General features: G+C 32.1%; 2 protein-coding genes across 6 annotated transcripts in view; both read left to right on the top strand.

Annotated features, from left to right (window-relative positions):
* The window catches only part of LOC132732723 (probable beta-tubulin polyglutamylase), a 117,195-nt gene extending 110,671 nt beyond the window's left edge, over window positions 1-6,524 (top strand). For 4 of the 5 annotated variants that reach the window (XM_060719203.1, XM_060719200.1, XM_060719202.1 and 1 more), the window contains 4 exons: window positions 788-934; window positions 2,053-2,169; window positions 3,922-4,015; window positions 5,905-6,524. In XM_060719203.1, coding sequence (XP_060575186.1) covers window positions 788-934; window positions 2,053-2,169; window positions 3,922-4,015; window positions 5,905-6,491 — 945 coding nt within the window. In that variant the 3' untranslated portion in view covers window positions 6,492-6,524. Of the gene's footprint in view, window positions 1-787; window positions 935-2,052; window positions 2,170-3,008; window positions 3,103-3,921; window positions 4,016-5,904 lie in introns of all 5 variants that reach the window. The other variant, XM_060719201.1, reaches the window with a different exon arrangement.
* A 4,340-nt stretch (window positions 6,525-10,864) lies between these two features.
* The window catches only part of LOC132732721 (protein polyglycylase TTLL10-like), a 46,090-nt gene continuing 37,006 nt past the window's right edge, over window positions 10,865-19,948 (top strand). Inside the window, exon 1 of the mRNA XM_060719198.1 lies at window positions 10,865-11,024. Within this exon, the coding sequence (XP_060575181.1) occupies window positions 11,003-11,024 (22 nt within the window). The 5' untranslated portion in view covers window positions 10,865-11,002. The remainder of the gene's footprint in view (window positions 11,025-19,948) is intronic.

Genomic DNA, 19,948 nt, shown 5'->3' with positions numbered 1-19,948 from the left:
TAATTGTCAGACTGTGTTGTCATGAATATGACACTGACAATATGGATCTTGGTAGACACTTAACAAATCAGATAATTGTCAGACTGTGTTGTCATGAGTATGACGCTGACAATATGGATCTAGGTAGACATCTAACTAACCAGATAATTGTGAGAATGTGTTGTCATGAATATGACGCTGACAATATGGACTTTGGTAGACATCTAACAAATCAGATAGTTGTCAGACTGTGTTGTCATGAATATGATGCTGACAATATGGATCTTGGTAGACACTTAACAAATCAGATAATAATTATCAGACTGTGTTGTCATGAATATGACACTGACAATATGGATCTTGGTAGACATTAAACTAATCAGGTAATTGTCAGACTGTGTTGTCATGAATATGACACTGACAATATGGATCTTAGTAGACATTAAACAAACCCTGTAATTGTCAGACTGTGTTGTCATACATATGAGGGTGACAATGTGGATATTGGTAGACATCTAACAAACTAGGTAATTTTCAGACTGTGTTGTCATAATTATTAGACTGACAATATGGATCTAGGTAGACATCTAACAAATCAGGTAATTGTCAGACTGTGTTGTCATGAATATTAGGCTGACAATATGGATCTTGGTAGACATCTAGCTTATCAGATAACTTTCTGACAGAGTTGTCAAAAATATTAATTTCTGAACATGACTCTTTCATTTGAGTTAAATGTATACAATTATAAATGCTCTGTTTTCATTTTATATATGATTAACGTCATCAGCTTTAAATTCACTTGTAGTTTGTACAGAAGAAGAATCCTAATTATGAAGAATTGAAGGAGAGTACAGCATGGAGTATGGACAGATTTAATCAATATGTTAATGAAAATGTCCGCCCAGATTGTCCAGTAGAAATAGAGGAGGATTGGGTCTATAATACATTTACAGTATGTGAAGATATATATGTTTGTATTTGAAGTATGAAAATATCAAAAACTAAATACATATGTACCTTGAATAATCAATATACTGCCACAAATTATTTTTATTTTAATCATAGAAAGGATTTGTTCAGTGTTATAGATTTATCACATCAACTATGGTGCAGGAATGTAATAAAGCCATGTAATAAAAATGATATTATACTACTGTAATAATACTTTGACATGAGGTTATTTGCGTTATATACAAACATAGCAATAAAGTGCGCTAATGGAAGTGTTACACTATAAGCGAGTCATTGAAAAATGGCTCTTTTTAGCGGTCAACCATTGTTATTTTGAATATGTGATAAATAGAATATTATATTCATGTAGATTCAATGCTAAATTTATTCAACTTGTTGAATAAAACAATATTATACTCGCCAGAGGCTTGCATAATATGCATTCTTTCAACTTGTTCAATAAATTTAGTGTAATTAAACCTACACACAATCATTATTCTTTATATATATATTGTAAAAAGATTTTTACATGTTACATATATATTGTTGATTGCTTTAAAAGCCACAGCATTATCAGCTCCCAATATGATATAAACTATTGATGTTGATATTGTTGTTAACAAAACTTAGTGTCAATGGAAACCTTCTAGGTCCACCAAAAGCACAAAATAGAGAATGTTTCAGACCCAGTTTAAACGAGCCTGTTCATGGACAGTAATGATACAAACTACCATCCATGTCTAATGTTTTTGTGCATTATGTGTAAGCTTCAATTAATTTATAAACATGCAAAAGAAAATGCATCAAGGGAAATAAATGTATTACATACTGTTTATATAACACCTGCATAAGTTGTCTCCCTTGTCAAAAGAGATTGTAAAAGGTATATATTAAGCTGATAAATAAGGATTTTGAATATCACCTTTACATCATCAATGATTTGATGCATGTGTTTAGTGTAACAATAATTCTATTAAAATGCACATTTATGATATATTGGATGCTTAGCCTTCAGTTGCTTAAAAACTGAGATTTGACCAATAAAGTCCTGAGGATTTATCGCTTGGTACAGCCTTCATCTTGATTTTTGATGTTATTATCAACCATCTATGTTTGTAGAAACAGATGCAGAAAATAATGATCCACCTTTTCAACAGTGTCAAGCATAGGTTACAGTCACGTATTGGTTACTTTGACTTGTTTGGTCTGGACTTTATGGTGGATACAAATATGAAGGTATTGTAACCTGTGTTTTCAATTTCACATTTTTTTTATTACTGGACAATTAAGTTAATAATAAGACTAACTTGATCTGGGACTTTCATAATATTTGAGTGAGTTTTACTAGGTTTTGAAGATCACAAGAGGCACTGGGTGTGATCCAATTACTAGCAAGAGATAATTATTAAGAGATGATGCTTTTTTTTTCAAGCAGTTTTATTTTAATAACTTGTTTGGTTGCGCATATTGCGAAGTCCCTGAAAAGTTGTTTTGTTTTGGTTAGTGCACCAGTGCAGCAGGCAATCCTGGTTCTCTCACATACCTGGTGTAGGTGTTAGTGCCAATACATGGAGAACCTCAGTTTTTAACATATGAGCCACGCCATGACTAAACCAACATAATGGGTTTGCGACCAGCATGGATCCAGACCAGCCTGCGCATCCGCACAGTCTGATCAGGATCCATGCTGTTCGCTTACCAACCCTATAACAAGTAGAGAAAATGATAGCGCAGGCTGGTCTGGATCCATGCTGATCGCAACCCATTATGTTGGTTTTGTCATGGCGCGGCTCACATAACCCTTCTTAGTAAATTGTGGAGGAGCGGGCGATTAAACCTGCAACCCTTGAATAGCTAGTCCAGCACTTTACCATTACCATTGGACTATGGATCTGCACCTGAAATACAGGCTCATGAATGAGTTTATCTTTTATAATGACTTTATGGAAGCAGTTTTGTTTCTCCAAAAGAATCCATTTCAAATGTTATCCCACAAAACATAATATACTGTTATTTCTTAATGCATTATTTTATCATTTGAATAACTATATGACACTTTTTATAATTTACGATAGACTTGGCTGATTGAAGTTAATGAAAACCCATCACTCGCGCACACATGCCGCTGTCAGAAAGACATTTTACCAGATCTTATTGCAGAGTGTCTATGTATGATATCTTGTTTTAAACTTGTTTCGTTGGAAAAAAAAGAATGCTTTTTGGAAAAGGTTTTTTGAGAAAGTTATGATTAAAAGAAATTGTTTGGAAAAATTATCGTTACATAGAAAAACTTTGTTTTCAAAATGTAAAATTATAGTTGTGTTTAAAGGAAGCAGTTTAAATGTGATATTATAATTCAAGAAATTTGTTTGGAAAAGTTATGGCCAAGGGATGTTGTTTGGCAATGTTATATTTCAAGAAAGTTGTTCGGAAAAGTGAAAAGTGAAGTAGAATTTGCTTGAAATGTTATAGGTGGAGAAAGTTTATAGCTAATGTTATGTTAAGAGAAAATTGTTAGTTTAAATGTTAATATGTTAAGTTGTTTGGAAATGTTATGTTTAATGACACTGGTTATTGAGAACATCTTTGTTCTAAGACAATTTTTATAAATTTTTGTTTGAGAGTGTTATTTTGAAATTAGTCTTGACATTTGAGACAGATTATTTGATGTATGTTTGTTCTATTGCTCTTACATTTTGTGATAAAATCATTGAATATATATTTAAAAGATTTGTTATGCACCCATGATGGTATACAGGGCTTTGTTTGGTATTTCTATCATGACTGGCTATGCCTAATTTTTTAATTTTTACATGTTCAATTGAATTTGTTTTATAACTTATTGCAATCTTTTTAAAATATAAACCTTTTATAGGTTATATCTTATTTTTTGTTAACTTCTCAAGGTTAATATTAAAAATCAGAGTGAATGTTTCCTTTTTTCTTTCATTAAAACATTTTCAAAACACAATTTATATTTCTATACAGATATATGTTATTGAAGTCAATACAAACCCGGCCCTTACTTGTAATTGTGAGGCGCTACAAGGGGTCATTCCAGGGGTCGTTGAGGAAACATTATGTATGTAAAATGCATGTCATGTACCCACATATAATCCTTTTTGATAAAATATATCATGTGCACCTGTGTATATTTGTATATATTTATTGCTTGTATATTAACAGTGAAACTTTCCCTGCATGCTACCCAACACAGTTTCTTGTATACAGTACAGTCACACCTGCTTACTCCTTCCACCTTTATAAATTTTGTATTTTCATTCCTATAGTATAGAAATACTTTCTTCTTATTTTAGCCCTCACTATCATAAATGTGGAGGGGACTATACAGGAACTTCTTTGTCATGTCAGCTCATTAGTCAGTCATTCGGAGATGACTTTATCTTGTCCTTTTTATAAACTTTTTATGGATATATTTTCAAACTCAACTCAAATGTTCAAAATTGTACCATTCGTTAGCAGTTTTGGGAAAGGATTCAGTGTCATTCATTTGAAACTGTTTTTTAATGACTGTGAATTTTAGGATAGTTTGATGGCCTAAAGTACAGCAGTCAGGAGATGGGTAAGTTAGGACTGCAGTGCCTGAAAGTGACACCATAGCATGAGTAGGTGTCACATAAGTGCAAATTTAAGTATTATAATCATTTTAAAGCTTCAAAGCACTGCCAATTGAAAAACATTTCTTTAGCATTTTCAGTTAAAGCTCATTGGTCTAAGGAATCTTTCTGAAGGGCTGGTTGAATAATGGTGACAGACACACTTTAAAGTGAATTGGTCTATAATACAAATAAATAATTCACTTTAAGGATGACATTTAAGAATGTTTAAAAAAAAATTCTTTCCTCTTTATTTACATTAATTATTTTACAGTATTGTTTATTTAGGCTTTGTTTTTGCAACACACACTATTTTTATAATCATTAGCTTTTTGCAGCAGCTTACAGATTGTTCTATTTTTTGTGAGACTGGTCTTATTTCTCTTGAGCAAGATGTTTATTAATTATGTTGAAAACCAGTCTATCCCTATGAAAAGTTTGTACTTCTTACTTTAGCCCCTTCTGCAACACTAACTGTTTCTCATAGCAACTTCATTTATAATCTAATGTGCTAAAACAGTTTTAATTAGTATGCTTGGCCAAAGATAAAATGCACCTAAGTAAAATTGTATTTGAAATGACCAATGGACAATCCTGAACAAGTTTGTTCTAAACTGTGGTTGATATTATAGTATAAGGCCATGGTAAATCTGTAAATCTTCTAAATTATGTCATACATTTATATATGGATCAAAAGATTAAACCCCAGCCCTATTATTAGTGAACTATGATTAATCTTTTTACAGATAATTGATCTTGTCGTATCAGGTCCTCTAAATATTTATTTTGAAGACATTGCATACTAATGAATTAATTTTGCTGCTATTTCAATTAGCACTTAAATATGTTATAACTTTAGATAAAACACATTTTATGTAAAAAAATGCCCTGTCAAATGGTGATTGTGGCAATTGGTGGCTTTTTATAATGTCATGTTATTAAAGAAATCTTGCAGAAGTTGACTGACAATACATTTATCTCTTCCCAAAAATAATTTATAGCTCACAGCAGACTTACTCATTTATTAAGCAATTTCTAAGACTTGTTTCACATAACATTTAACCTGTTTAAATTACCAAGATGGAATTGTCCAGCTCCCATTATTGGAACTGTCCATGATTTTGCAGAAATCACAGTGAAAATTTAAAATTAATTGGCCAATAGACAGCATGAAAGTTCGGGCTCCGGCCTGACACTATTCTGCGGTGGCAAAGGTTAATCACTTTTGGTTCCGGCAGGTTAAGGGTTAAATATATTGATATTATTCTATAAAAATAGACCAATTATTACTTGTATAAGACTACCTTTTACTTACTTAAATGATCTAATGGTTGCCATCTGTTTATATTTTAAGACCTGGCCATAGAATGTTTCGAGAAAAGCAAGAGGAACAAGCCGCTGTTTCCACTGAAAAGTTTAAAGGATTTCACAGTTTTATACTGCGGTAGTGACCGGCAAACTTCACCAGAGAAACCTCAATTGACGAGGAGCGCAACACGCATCCAAGAAAACAACAGCCCTGAGAAACCGAAACTGGCCGGTCAGAGTTCGGAAAAAGTGCCGACCCTACCGTCTCTCTATGGGTTAAAGAGGCAATCAACTCAAAGTATGAGTGGTCATACGTCAGCTGATAAAAGACAATATTCAGACAAACAAGATTCTGCCGCGAAGAAAAATTTGCAGGTTCGGAAAGAATCCAATGAGCCATTGAAAAATGAAAATAGTGATAGTGAAAAAAACGGTAAAGAACATGATGTTGAAAATTATCAAAAATCGAAAGCGAGTGATAAAGAACGTATAGAAAATGATTCAACTGATGTTCATTCTGATAAAAAACTTCCAGATATTGCAGAAGCTCAATTAAAAGTGACTGAAACTTTAGATGATCCAAAAAGTAAGACTTCAAGGGGTTCAAGAGGCAATTTAGAACGTGGAAATTAATAACTGGCAAAGGTTTTTAATTTAGAACAAAAACATCAGTATTTTAAAGAAGCATTTTTAATATGCTGTACTGTGATATGAAAAAGTTTATTATTTTATTTTTAGATGTTCGCTATTTATACACTTTTACACAAGGCATTGTATTTTGCTTGATTGTTTATTTATTTTACATGTAAATGTATTAAAATTACACATAAAATTATTCTTTGCTGATGTACAGAAAAATCTGTGATAAAAGATATTTTGTTAGAATTTTATTTTAGTAATACAGTGTAACCTATGCCAACCTTTGAAAATATAGGCTAAATTCAAGGGGTCAACACAAACTATCCATGACATTTAACATATTTAAGAATAATGCTGTTGTTCATCTTCAATATTCAAACACACTCTGAAGCTCAGTAACAATCAATGTCAAATATGTACATTAAATAATCTATGGTGACCATACACATAAATGTACTAGCTCCACATCTTTGCAGGGGAGTAGCAATAATTTTAAAACCCCAAAGTGTCCCCAAGTCATGCATTGCAAGTTGGATATAATTATTATGATATTTAATCAAAACCACTGCATTAAATAGAAAGATAAAAACTTGGCTCATATATACCCACTGCTAGGGGAAGGGCAGGGGGGAGTTGGAGGGTTACAGCTGACCAGTGCAACAGATAGCTATCTTCCATTTTACACTTTCTACATTGCTAGTCAGAATGATATCTCACCATGACAACATATTCTGTTTTTCACCTTTTGAATGGTAGAAGAAGGTTTTCACCATTTTAATGTCAGTTGTTTTTCACCTTTTGAATGCCAACTAGTGATTTTTTAACTTTAGAATGTCAATAATGTTTTCCACCTTTTGAATGTCAGTTGTTTTTCACCTTTTGAATGCTAAAATGTTTCACCATTTGAATGTCAGCTGTCTTTCACCATTTGAATGCTAGAGGGTTTCACCATTTGAATGTCAGCTGTTTCTCTTCTTTTGAATACTGCAGGGTTTCAACTTTTAAATGTAAGTTGTTTTTCACCTTTTGAATGCAAGAGTTTTACAATTTGAATGTCAGTTGGTTTTCACCTTTTCAATACCAACTACAATGTAGGTAGTTTTCACCTTTAACATGTCAGTTATTTTCCATGTCAGAGGCCCATGCCACATACTAGGTAATGATTTATTTTTATGTACCATGACATGGCAATACCTTATTTCATTCATTAGCAGCAAGATTTGAAAAGAACTTTAACCAAATATTTCCTAAAATGACTCAATGCACACACATTTAATTTATGATCCAAAACCTGATTGTTTGTTATGATAATATTTTATTATCAATCTATCTGTCTATCTTTTGATCAAAGATCTATAAATGTATATTTTTATGATTCTGTTCTCTATTAGGTCCTAAAAGATCATTCTGTGATAATTGTTTTATTTTTAAGTTAAAACTGAATTGTATAAAAAACTATTAAAATTTTGTCAAAGAATCAGGTTTTCAGTTTTAGATATACTAGTATTTGATGCTTTAGACTTTAGATTTCACTATAAAAATATTCTTTTGAACATCCATATGGTTCCTATGGAAATGAAGAAAATGGTCAACATATGGGAAATAATTGCTATAATAAGTTGTAGGAACTTGCTTCACTGTTTTGTTAAATAAATATATTAAAGGAACTCACCGTGAGGTTCAAAATTCTTAAAACATATAATGTGAATTTCTTACAGAAAGATATGCTAACAATAATTAAATAATTAATATAATCAGAAATAAATTGAAATCATATTTTGTGCCTGGCGAATCTTGGCCCGCTTTATGTACACTTTTCAATTTTTGGTCATTTTTCTTAAATATAATAATGTAGTAAGCAAATAATCTGAAATTTTTGCGCACAATTTATTGGTCTTGAACAACATAAATCTCAGAAAAATATTTCCTGTCTCATCATGTCCAAAAGCCCCCAGGGGAGTCCCTTTAAATAAATGTTTCAGTAAGCTCAGTAAAGCTCAAGTTTATAATTAAAGCATTAATTGTAATAGTTATCAAAGAATCCTAGGTTCAACTACCAGATTGTCTGTGGTTCTCATAGTTGAAATTTTCTAGACGGTTTTTTAAGGCGCCCAGGTTTGATCCCATGCCTAACTGCATAATCCTCTAAACCATGGATATATTAGCTCATTTTGGAATTTACACATAAAAAAAGTCGGTGAACAAAAGTTATTTTTTGAGGCTTTTGTTTAAATCTCTTAGCTATATATATAACCTTGGACCAAGGTGGAAAGTGATATTTTATTGTGTATTTGTGCACATACTCAAAGCATGTTTATAGGTGTTTGTTGTAAACAATTTTATATACAGCAAATACAACTTTAAGTAGGCATTTTTCAAAGTTGTCAAATCTTTATATTGTTGATTCAAACCATTTTTAAAGCTTTTATCAGATTAAGTCTTATAAATGTATTGCAATTCCAAAGCAGTATTAAAACTGCCACAACTGTAAATAGACTTGACAGAGATTTGCTTGTTTTTTTTTCTTCCAACTACCGTATTTCCCCAAATGTGTGAGAGCATACTTTAATTGGATACTTTATGATAGTTTAAAAAGGTCAAATTTCAGAGAAGAAAGAAGTAAGAAAGTTTTCAAGGTATGTTTATATAATTTATTTGCTAATTTTTGTAGATATTACTATATCACAATCTTTTTTTCCTTCATACATAAATTCTTCTCTAGCAATAAAATTTATAAATAATGTATGCAAATGAATATGAATGTTATGTTTTAATGAAAAAAAAAGAGAAATAAATATAAAATCATTTTTGAAGTATAATTAATGGTCTCCATTGCCAAATCATTAAATTTTGATATGTTTTATTAATGTTACCCTTCCACCAAGGTCAAAACATGTCTCAGCTCATTTATACCCTAATGATCCTGTGTAATGGACCTGTTGAGCTTTTACTTTTGATTCAATTTTAGTGTTTTAAAAAAAGTACATGTATGTTTAATTCCATATATTATATATTTACTGCAGTGAAATATTTATATTTTCTTTATGGATATCATAAAGGGGTATTCATATTTTTCAGTAGCATTATATTTTAACATACAAAGTTTATTGCAGTCAGTTTAAAAAAAAAATTGCTTTCATTAAGATATATGTCATTGTTTTTGTTTACTGTCTTTACATTGATATCATTGGTTATAAAGATTGTTGACAGGTTATAATTTTATGACCTTTCACCTCCTGAATTATTTAAATTGACTTGTCCTGCTTTGAATATGAAACAGTTCATTCAAAGATTAAGGGATTTCAGTGTACAAATATAAAAAGTAAGCAACCGGTAGTTAAACCTCGGTCAGACTGCAGGGATGTGAAGGCTGGCCTGGCCAAAGGCTAATTACTTTTGGTTCCAGTTGTTTCAGGAATAAGTAATTGTTAGAACATATAACCAGAGCTCTTACGGAGAGTTATATAGAAAATAAGCAATTAAATGTGGACATATAACAATTTAAATATATGGTAATATAACCATTTAAATATATGACCATATAACCATTTAAATGTGGTCATATAACATTTTAAGTGTGGACATATAACCATTTAAATATAGTCATATAACTACCAGTATTTAAATATGGCCATATTATAATTTACATCATGGACATACATGTATAACTATTTAAATTTTGACATAACCATTTTAATATGGTCATATAACATATCAAGAGTCTTTATAAAACAATAAATTATTGTTAGAAATATATTGTTAGTTTGGTATGATTTTTTTTAAATTAATTAATTTGATTTATGAAAATTGTGATAATGTGATTAGATATATATGCAGATGAATACAATGTATATATGCAGATGAATATATAAAGATAAAGACTTATTTTTTAATGTGATATAGAATGTTAAGTTTATTATTTACTTTAGATTTTGTTAACATGTTTATTACATTTAGTTTTTGTTATTGTTTAAGTACACACATATTTTTAACAAATCCAATATTTTCCTTTTCATCTAGTTTGAAATGTAAACAAGATGAAATTGTTATGTAACTAACAGTTTTAAATACAAAGACTCTACTGTTTGGTTTTGTGTATTCTTTGCTGTTTATTATGCAAATATTTTCCTTTAACGTATTGATTTAAAGCTTAGGAATATTTATTTATATGAATTAAAAACTATGAAAAAATAATTCTTTTTTTTATTTATTATTGGTTTTAGTCTATTGTGCTTGTTATTTGGTTTAAATATGTTTCAATATCAAGGTGTCTTTATTTGGGTAAATACCATATTTGGAAATGGCTTATCTATATCGCTACCTGTCTAAACAAGAAAGGTAACTCCTGAATGCCCTGTTCAATATCATGATATTTCTGTTGATACTATTGAAGCGGTGTGTAGGTCTATTCAATAAATAGGGCTAGATTTATTTGACTTGTGAAGTCTTAAATTACTAGGCTACCTCTGGGAATAAATAAAAAAAACAGATATCAATGTTAGACGATGAGTAAGAATGAACAAGAAGGTTGGTGAAAAATTTTTTTCTTCAAATTTTCTTATTTCTGTCATTTTAAATGAATCAAATTTCAGCGTTAGTTTCAGTGTTACTATAAATAGATGTAATTATTGATTGACAAGGTGGAATGACAGCTACCTCTGCTTACATTGGTTGCCTAGGAAGCTTATTGTTAACAACCAGTGTAAGAATGTACATGTTTGTTTATTTTATAAGATGCTGGTTAAAAGACAAGTTTAGTTGCTGGCATGGGGTGGTAAGGGTGTGGTAATTGGTTTTTACAACATCGCTATTGATGTATTGGGGCAAATACTTTATTGAGAATTTTATTACCAATTTGAAGTGAAATTTGAATCAAGTGCTAGCAATTTATTGAATTTGTTGAAAATTACTCCTATTGGCAATATTTTAATGACACTTAAAAATTCAATAGCCTATTAGCACTTTTTTAATTTTTCTTTTACAAAAATGAACAAACATAGAACAGGACAAGATTTGTTGAAATTAAATTTTCTTTTTTTTATTAACTTAATTTCTATCAATGACATTGTCTCTATACATGTATTATCAGTGTATTGTAATACATGTACATTATAAATTCTGACATATTCAATTTTCACTTGGGTGTATAGTTTATTGATATGGCAGTGATTGCCCTCAACCGGGCTCAAGATTGTTTCTGTTCTGTCCATACTTTTCAATACTTACAAGTATATATACATTGTTGCATTTATATTTATCTGTATAATATACATGTATTAGTAATATACCTACATGTATACAGAAAATCATGGCTCTGTTTCAATGAATTATTTATGATAAGAAACAAAATACTCAAAAGTGTTCAGGGAAGTTTTTTCTCTGTGCATGTTATACCAAAGACATAAAGACAAAAGTAAATTACCAATAGCTTTAACTTTTTGAGGATTACTACAAATCAACAAAAAAACAAACAAACAAAAAACAGAATTGTATTTAATGTAAATCATTAAAAACTTGTATTGTTCTTAACAAACATTAAGCACTGGAATTTATTCATACAAATGAATAAGAACTTGTTTGAATTGAAAATCGAATTATGTTTGATGTCAATGCTCAAATGCTATATATATTTATAAAGAATAAGATTGTTTCACTTATTCTATGGAAATCTTTATTTCATAAGCTGATAGTGTTCAAATTCATGAATCAAGACCAAAAATAAGATCAATAAAGTTTACCACAATAGTAAAATGATGTAACATGATACATTATTTGTATATAAACTGATTTAGGGTATTATAACAATAAAAATTGATTTTCTATCAAATGTTTTTCTTAAGAAAACTCTTAGTGTATTGAATATTGAACCCTTAGCTTACCAAATTTCACAAATGAACTTGTCCACCTATCATTTTTTACAACCTGAATTTCTGGATGTTCAATCAAATCTTCTCCAAATTAGTATGATTTTTTTTTATTTGTATATATTGAACAATATCTACAAATATTAAAAAACTGACCCTTTTCTAAACACTCATCTTTTCACTCAGGTCTGAAGGTAATTTCATATATTTTGAAGATTATACATTTCAATGTAACTCAAAAGAACTTACCTTCATAATTGTATAACAAATATTTCACTATATACGCATTTCTTTCATCCTCTAAAAAATAACATCTTTGAACTGTTTATTAAACATCTTTTATAGAACACAAGTCATCCTCACAGCAGGTAAAATATAACATTTATTTATTATGTTCTTGCTTCTTGGAAATTAATAGGAAACAATCATTCATAAAGTTCTTTGTATTTATCTCGGCAAAACTTGATCTTATATTCCCTGGTATTTAGATTACTGTATGAGCATAAGATATTCAAATGTCAATGATCGTCCACATTTATGCCTGTGTGAATTGAATAAAATGTAAAACAAATAATGTATCGTCACAGGATGAGAACAAGAGCCACCGCCAGGCGGGGGCAACGCTCAACGTTTTACTTTTTCTAAAAGCAAACAAAGAAATGTTTAAACAAATCTTAATGTTTCCTTTTAGAAATTTAATTGGTCTGTCTTGTCAAATTAGTTTTGTCAAAGTATGAATCCTTTCCATATATATCCGCATTTGTATTAAAAGAAATCAGTGAAAATTCAGTAATTTAACCTTCAAGGTCAAGGTCATTAAAAAGCCCAAGTCAATTTGAGTTTGATAAACATGAAGGTCTTGTCCTTAAGAATGTTCTGAGGTCAAGGTCATTAAAAAGCCCAAGTCAATTTGAGTTTGATAAACATGAAGGTCTTGTCCTTAAGAATGTTCTGTCATAATATGAAGTCAATCCATTCAATAATAGCAAAGCTACAGCCAGTTACAGCCAAAAATATGAAAATTTCAATAATTTGACCTTCAAAGTCAAGGTCATTTATGAGTGAAGGTCAAGGTCTGTCTGGTTATTTTAAAGGGCTATCCTTGAAGATTATTATGTTCATGTTTGAAGACAATCCATTCAAAACAACAAAGTTACAGCCAATAATAGCAACAACAAGCAAAATTTGGACTTGAAGGTCAAGGTCATTTATCAATAAAGGTCAAGGTTAGTGAGGTCTACTGAAAGGTCTTGTCCCAAGGGTTGTTGTGGCCAAGTATGAAGACAATAGACCCAGAACTAAAAAAGTTATGATCCAGGTTTGTTTGTTCTCAAAATCATGAAAATTACCTACTCAGTATTGGTTTTTAATCAGATTGGTAAAATGGCATAAGAAGACATGTCTGGTATTATATGGCATAAAGTCTTACAAGTAGGCATACAGTCTGGAAAATTTAGGGCATAAAGTATTTTAAGAAGGCATACAGTTTAGTAACATGGAACTAAGTATTTTAAAGGCATACATTCTGGTAAAATGGCACAAAGTTTTTTTTAAAATAGACATAAGGTCTGGTAAAGTGGATTAAGTCTTGTAAGATGACATTCATTTTGGTAAAATGGCACAAATAATGTTACAAGGCATACAGTTTGGTAAAGTGGCACAAAGTGTTTTAAAAAGGCATAAAGTATGGTAAGTGGCATAAAGTCTTGTAAAGAGGCAAACAGTTTTGGTAAAATGGCACAAAGTGTTTTAAAAAGGCATAAAGTGTGGTAAGTAGCTTAAAGTCTTGTAATGAGGCAAACAGTTTGGTAAAATGGCACAAAGTGTTTTAAAAAGGCGTAAAGTGTGATAAGTGGCATAAAGTCTTGTAAGGAGGCATACAGTTTGGTTAAATGGCACAAAGTGTTTTAAAAAGGCGTAAAGTGTGATAAGTGGCATAAAGTCTTGTAAGGAGGCATACAGTTTGGTTAATTGGCACAAAGTGTTTTAAAAAGGCATAAAGTGTGATAAGTGGCATAAAGTCTTGTAATGAGGCAAACAGTTTGGTTAAATGGCACAAAGTGTTTTAAAAAGGCGTAAAGTGTGATAAGTGGCATAAAGTCTTGTAATGAGGCAAACAGTTTGGTTAAATGGCACAAAGTGTTTTAAAAAGGCGTAAAGTGTGGTAACTGGCATAAAGTCTTGTAATGAGGCAAACAGTTTGTTAAAATGGCACAAAGTGTTTTAAAAAGGCGTAAAGTGTGATAAGTGCCATAAAGTCTTGTAAGGAGGCATACTGTTTGGTAAAATGGCACAAAGTGTTTTAAAAAGGCGTAAAGTGTGGTAAATGGCATAAAGTCTTGTAATGAGGCAAACAGTTTGGTAAAATGGCACAAAGTGTTTTAAAAAGGCGTAAAGTGTGATAAGTGCCATAAAGTCTTGTAAGGAGGCATACAGTTTGGTTAATTGGCACAAAGTGTTTTAAAAAGGCGTAAAGTGTGGTAACTGGCATAAAGTCTTGTAATGAGGCAAACAGTTTGTTAAAATGGCGCAAAGTGTTTTAAAAAGGCGTAAAGTGTGGTAAATGGCATAAAGTCTTGTAATGAGGCAAACAGTTTGGTAAAATGGCACAAAGTGTTTTAAAAAGGCGTAAAGTGTGATAAGTGCCATAAAGTCTTGTAAGGAGGCATACAGTTTGGTTAATTGGCACAAAGTGTTTTAAAAAGGCGTAAAGTGTGGTAAATGGCATAAAGTCTTGTAATGAGGCAAACAGTTTGTTAAAATGGCACAAAGTGTTTTAAAAAGGCGTAAAGTGTGATAAGTGCCATAAAGTCTTGTAAGGAGGCATACTGTTTGGTAAAATGGCACAAAGTGTTTTAAAAAGGCATAAAGTCTGGTAAGTGGCATAAAGATTTGTAAGAAGGCATACAGTTTGGTTAAATGACACAAAGTGTTTTAAAAAGGAGTAAAGTCTGATAAGTGGCATAAAGTCTTGTAATGAGGCAAACAGTTTGGTAAAATGGCACAAAGTGTTTTAAAAAAGCATAAAGTCTGATAAGTTGCATAAAGTCTTGTAAGAAGGCATACAGTTTGGTAAAATGGCACAAAGTGTTTTAAAAAGGAGTAAAGTTTGATAAGTGCCATAAAGTCTTGTAAGGAGGCATACAGTATGGTCAAATGGCACAAAGTGTTTTAAAAAGGCATAAAGTATGGTCAGACTGCATAGATTTGAATGTTGGCCTGGCCCTAACTATACTGGTGGTAAAGGCAGATCACTTTCACTTCCAGCAGGGTAGGTTGGGAATGTTATTATGCCATTTTTGGAACATTAAGTAAAATATTATCTTTTTTCATACAGTATGTTTTGACGTGCACTTGACATAAACTTTGGAATGAGGTGTAAGGATAAGATTTATTGTATGTTTAAACTGTTAGTTATTAAGTGCTTTTTTATATCATCCCTTTGAGTTTGCTATAGAAGTGAAAGGTAGGGGACTCAGTATTTATAACATGTTTGATTTGAAAGTAACAAAGCAAAATATGACTTTTATAGAAGATACAAAACAATTTTCAAAAAGTGTATACTAAGCTATGTGTCAAGTTACATACCTTGTGGATATCTAATTGCTGAAAGTTTGCTTGCAGTCAAATTTCTTTGAAGTAATATGTATTGTGTATATTACTTGGTAAGTTCCTTAACTCTAGCCTTTAGATTTTGACTGAATTATACCCCTTTGTAAAATTCATGGTTAGGAGATTTTATTTAAGTTTTGCCCTAACTGTGAACTACTGATTTAGAGGAAGTTTATTTCAAAGTTCACAAATTTATTTGTTGTCAAAATAGTAGAATTGTACATCATGCTAATAAAATTTATAAAATTATGTTACAAAATTTAATGGTTTATCAAAGCTCTTGGGGAAGGGGGCAGGAGAACACTAAGCTATTAGAAGGTGAAAGCCTATATTTATCATTTCTTAATTAAAATCAAGCAGACATTTTTAAAAAGTTTTTCAATCTGAAAATGTAGGATGAGAAAAGCTGTAGCTTTATTAATTCTAAACCCACAAAATATCTTACATAGACTTGTCCATCGTTCAATCTGGACAAAACCATTCAATCATCCTTTGAGGAGATATTCAAAATATGTACTGATGGAATAGGGAGAAGTGCTGAACTATTTCTGGCTTCCAAAACTCTGTAATTATGCTGCTTTTTAACAATATTTTTTCCTGTCACAGTAAAAAAATATGTACATTGATAATTACACTACATGTACATGTTAGCTTATCTTTGTCTGCACAGGTCACGGCTAAGGGTAAATCCCAATTTCTTGGTTTGTTATTTTGTTGGCTTTTACTAGAACTTTTGGGGCGTCCGTGGCCGAGTGATTAAGGTCGTTTATTTCAAATCACTTGCCCCTCACCGCTGTGGGTTCAAATCCCGACAGGGACTTTGGATTCTTTCATGTGAGGAAACTTAGACCAGCTACTCAGGTGCCCATTCGTGCCTGAAATAATGCACGGAAGGGCACCTGAGGTCTCCCTCCACCAGTAAAGCTGGAACGTTGCGATATGACCTATACTGTGTCAATGTGACGTAAAACCCAAAACAAAACAAAAAAAACTAGAACTTTTATGATTATTTTCAAGATTGGCTTGGTTTTCTTAGCTGTAGGAGACCATTAGAGTGGCCATAAGTATAATTCTAATAAAAAAAGAAGTCACTTTTACATTTAGCCTGCTGGCAACAACAAAATCTACCCATGCCACCATTGTAGACTTACTGTTATATAATGATGGTCTGCACTGTTTGCTATTTGACTGCCATACTGGTCTGCAATGTCCCATATTCAGTCAGTAAATGTGTTGAAATTTTCCCTACAAATGGTTAGGTTGATTGGTTATGATATTTGAAATGTAAAAGGCTTAAGATGGAATCAACTTCTTTATTTTCTGTTTGCAATGCAAATATTACACAGGAATTGAACTAAAAATGCCAATGGGTTAGATGTCAACATGATTCACCTTTCACCTGTGGAATCTGAAAGTGATAAGCCTTACCCACGATTATATAGCCCGGCCAGCCTGCACTTCTTTGGAATCAGCCAAGGCTCAGTACTGTTTGTTACTAGCTTACATTTTGTATTTCCATAATGAAATTCTTTAAAAATTTTATAGACTGTTCTACATTTAAAGCAGGGCAAAGCAATTATGCAAATTTTGTAGGTTAAGGGTTAATTGTTAATGAAAATTAGGGCAGAATGAGGGTTTATAGAAGAATGATGACTTGTGCTTATCAATGAAAATTTAATTGAAATTTTAAATTGAATTAAGATAAGATTGATAAGTCATACACATACAATAAAAGAATCTTTCAGAATATTTAAAGGCTAAGATAATGCCAAATAGAAGATAATGTTATAAGGTTGATTAAATTTTGAGTTAAAACAACAATGAAAAGTTCAAACTGGGTTTAAAGTTATAAGATTGGGCTTATGGTTACATTTTTTATTGCACAATTTCAATGAAATTATATTTTAAATGCACCTGGTTTAAAGCATTTATACATGTCTATAGGTTTTGTCCCCTAAACAACTAAAAAAATTCACCCACATCAACTTACATTATTTTCTTCAGTGTCATATTACAAGTCACTGGTCAAGATCCACAACCCTTGCATTTATTTTTACTGAGTTGTTTCCCCTTTTTGAACAAATTGAAAATTTCTGAAAATGTATTTAAAAGTATAATATTGTGAAGTATTTACCTAAAGCTACAGTCTCACTTACATCTCGGCAGAGCCCCGGCAGAGCCCCGGTAGATGTCCGGGGTGATCCGGGAACGACCGGGGTACGCCCGGGAACAACCGGGGTACATCCGTAACTCTGCCGGCAACGTCCTGGATGATCCTGGATGATCCGGGAACATCCGGCATTCGACTCCAGATGGAATAAAATATTTAATATCACCGGGGTGGTCCGGGATGATCCGGGAAGGTATAGCTTTGCCGGCTTCATCCTTAGCTCTGCCGGGAACGACCGGGGTTATACCGGGAAAGCACCGTAGCTCTGCCGGCACAAACCGGGGATGATCCGGGGTATGATATAGCCGGTAGAGCCACGGTAGAGCTACGGTAGAGCCCCGGTATATGCCGGCAGAGCCCCGGTAACTACAGGCAGAGCCCCGGATGATAAAGGTAGAGCTACGGTTGATCCCGGTAAAGTCCCGGCAAAGCCCGGATCATTTCAAAAGAATAACGACAATTTGCGATGATTGCACTTGTTTGTATTAAAAGCCTTCCCATTTCCCTTCTATCCAGTATGGCATAAGGATTTTTCAGAAAATCATCATGAATTACTATTCTGGAACAATAGAATCTGATATTATATTAAATAAAAATTATTATCAATGTTATTATTTTCGGGCGTTTTCAAATCACCGGGGTTCTACCGGGGCTCTGCCTGGATCGTCCTGGGCTCTGCCGGGACTCTGCCTGGATCGACTGGGGCTCTGCCTGGGTCAACCGGGGCTCTTCCGGCCTCATCCGGGAACGACCGGGGAAGCACCGGCATGAACCGTAGCTTCACCTGGGCTCTGCCTGGATGATCCGGAGCGCATCCTGGGTGGTTAGTAGGGAACTACCGTAGTGCTGCCGGGGTAAGTGTGACCGCAACAATAATTTCATCCCGGATCGTCCCGGATCATCCCGGTAACTTACCGGGATGGTCCTGGGCTCTGCCGGGAGTAAGTGAGACCGAGGCTTAATGGAAGCAAATTATACATTACCGGGATGGTCCTGGGCTCTGCCGGGAGTAAGTGAGACCGAGGCTTAATGGAAGCAAATTATACATTATCAATGGCACTTGCAACCCATGTAAATTACCAAAAAGTGTTTAAAATATGCAAAAAAAGCCTGTACTGTGTTAGTAACGCAGTAATATAATACATGTAAAATAACAATATAGATACTGAAAAATCAGTCATTAATTATTACTTGGATCTTAAATCTCTTTACTTTTCCTAAAATTTTAGTTCATTTTTCTCAAATTTGATTTTCTTATTGAAAATAATTTTTGGCTTAGACTGGAAGCATGTAGCTTTAAAACTACAGATATTAATTTGTTTCTTTTGTGTTAATCAACATAATTATTAACACTACTTTTATATCTTATTTATATTAGTAAAACTATAATCTCCTTAAAAACTGTAAATCATGTTTTCATATCTATTCTGTTAGTCCAATGAAATTCAATAGTCACTATTGAAACGTAGCGGATTGTAGTTTTTGTATTCAACAGATTATATTTAGCTCGACAAAGACATGTATAATTACACTAAAGAAATTTAAGACAGGTTGACAATAAAAGAATACTGAATACAAGTAAAATTTAAAGTTTTATTTACCTGTTGTAAATAAGTATTATAAAGACTGTTAGTCATATTATATTTAAAAAAAAAAAAATCCGATAAGTTAAAATCTTAAAAAGAGGCACTAACTGATTGACCTGTATGTAAATTTGATATGAAAATTTCAGATCAAATGACCTCTACCTATTCAAATTCACTATATTGAATTTTTAATTTTCTTACAAGTATTTAAGTTTACTT

This window comes from Ruditapes philippinarum, unplaced genomic scaffold (genome assembly GCF_026571515.1).
Source record: "Ruditapes philippinarum isolate M1 unplaced genomic scaffold, ASM2657151v2 ctg589_1_1_1_1, whole genome shotgun sequence".
NCBI classification, from domain to species: Eukaryota; Metazoa; Mollusca; class Bivalvia; order Venerida; family Veneridae; genus Ruditapes; species Ruditapes philippinarum.
Note: the sequence above shows the minus strand (reverse complement) of the source record. Positions and strands in the feature narration are given on the sequence as shown.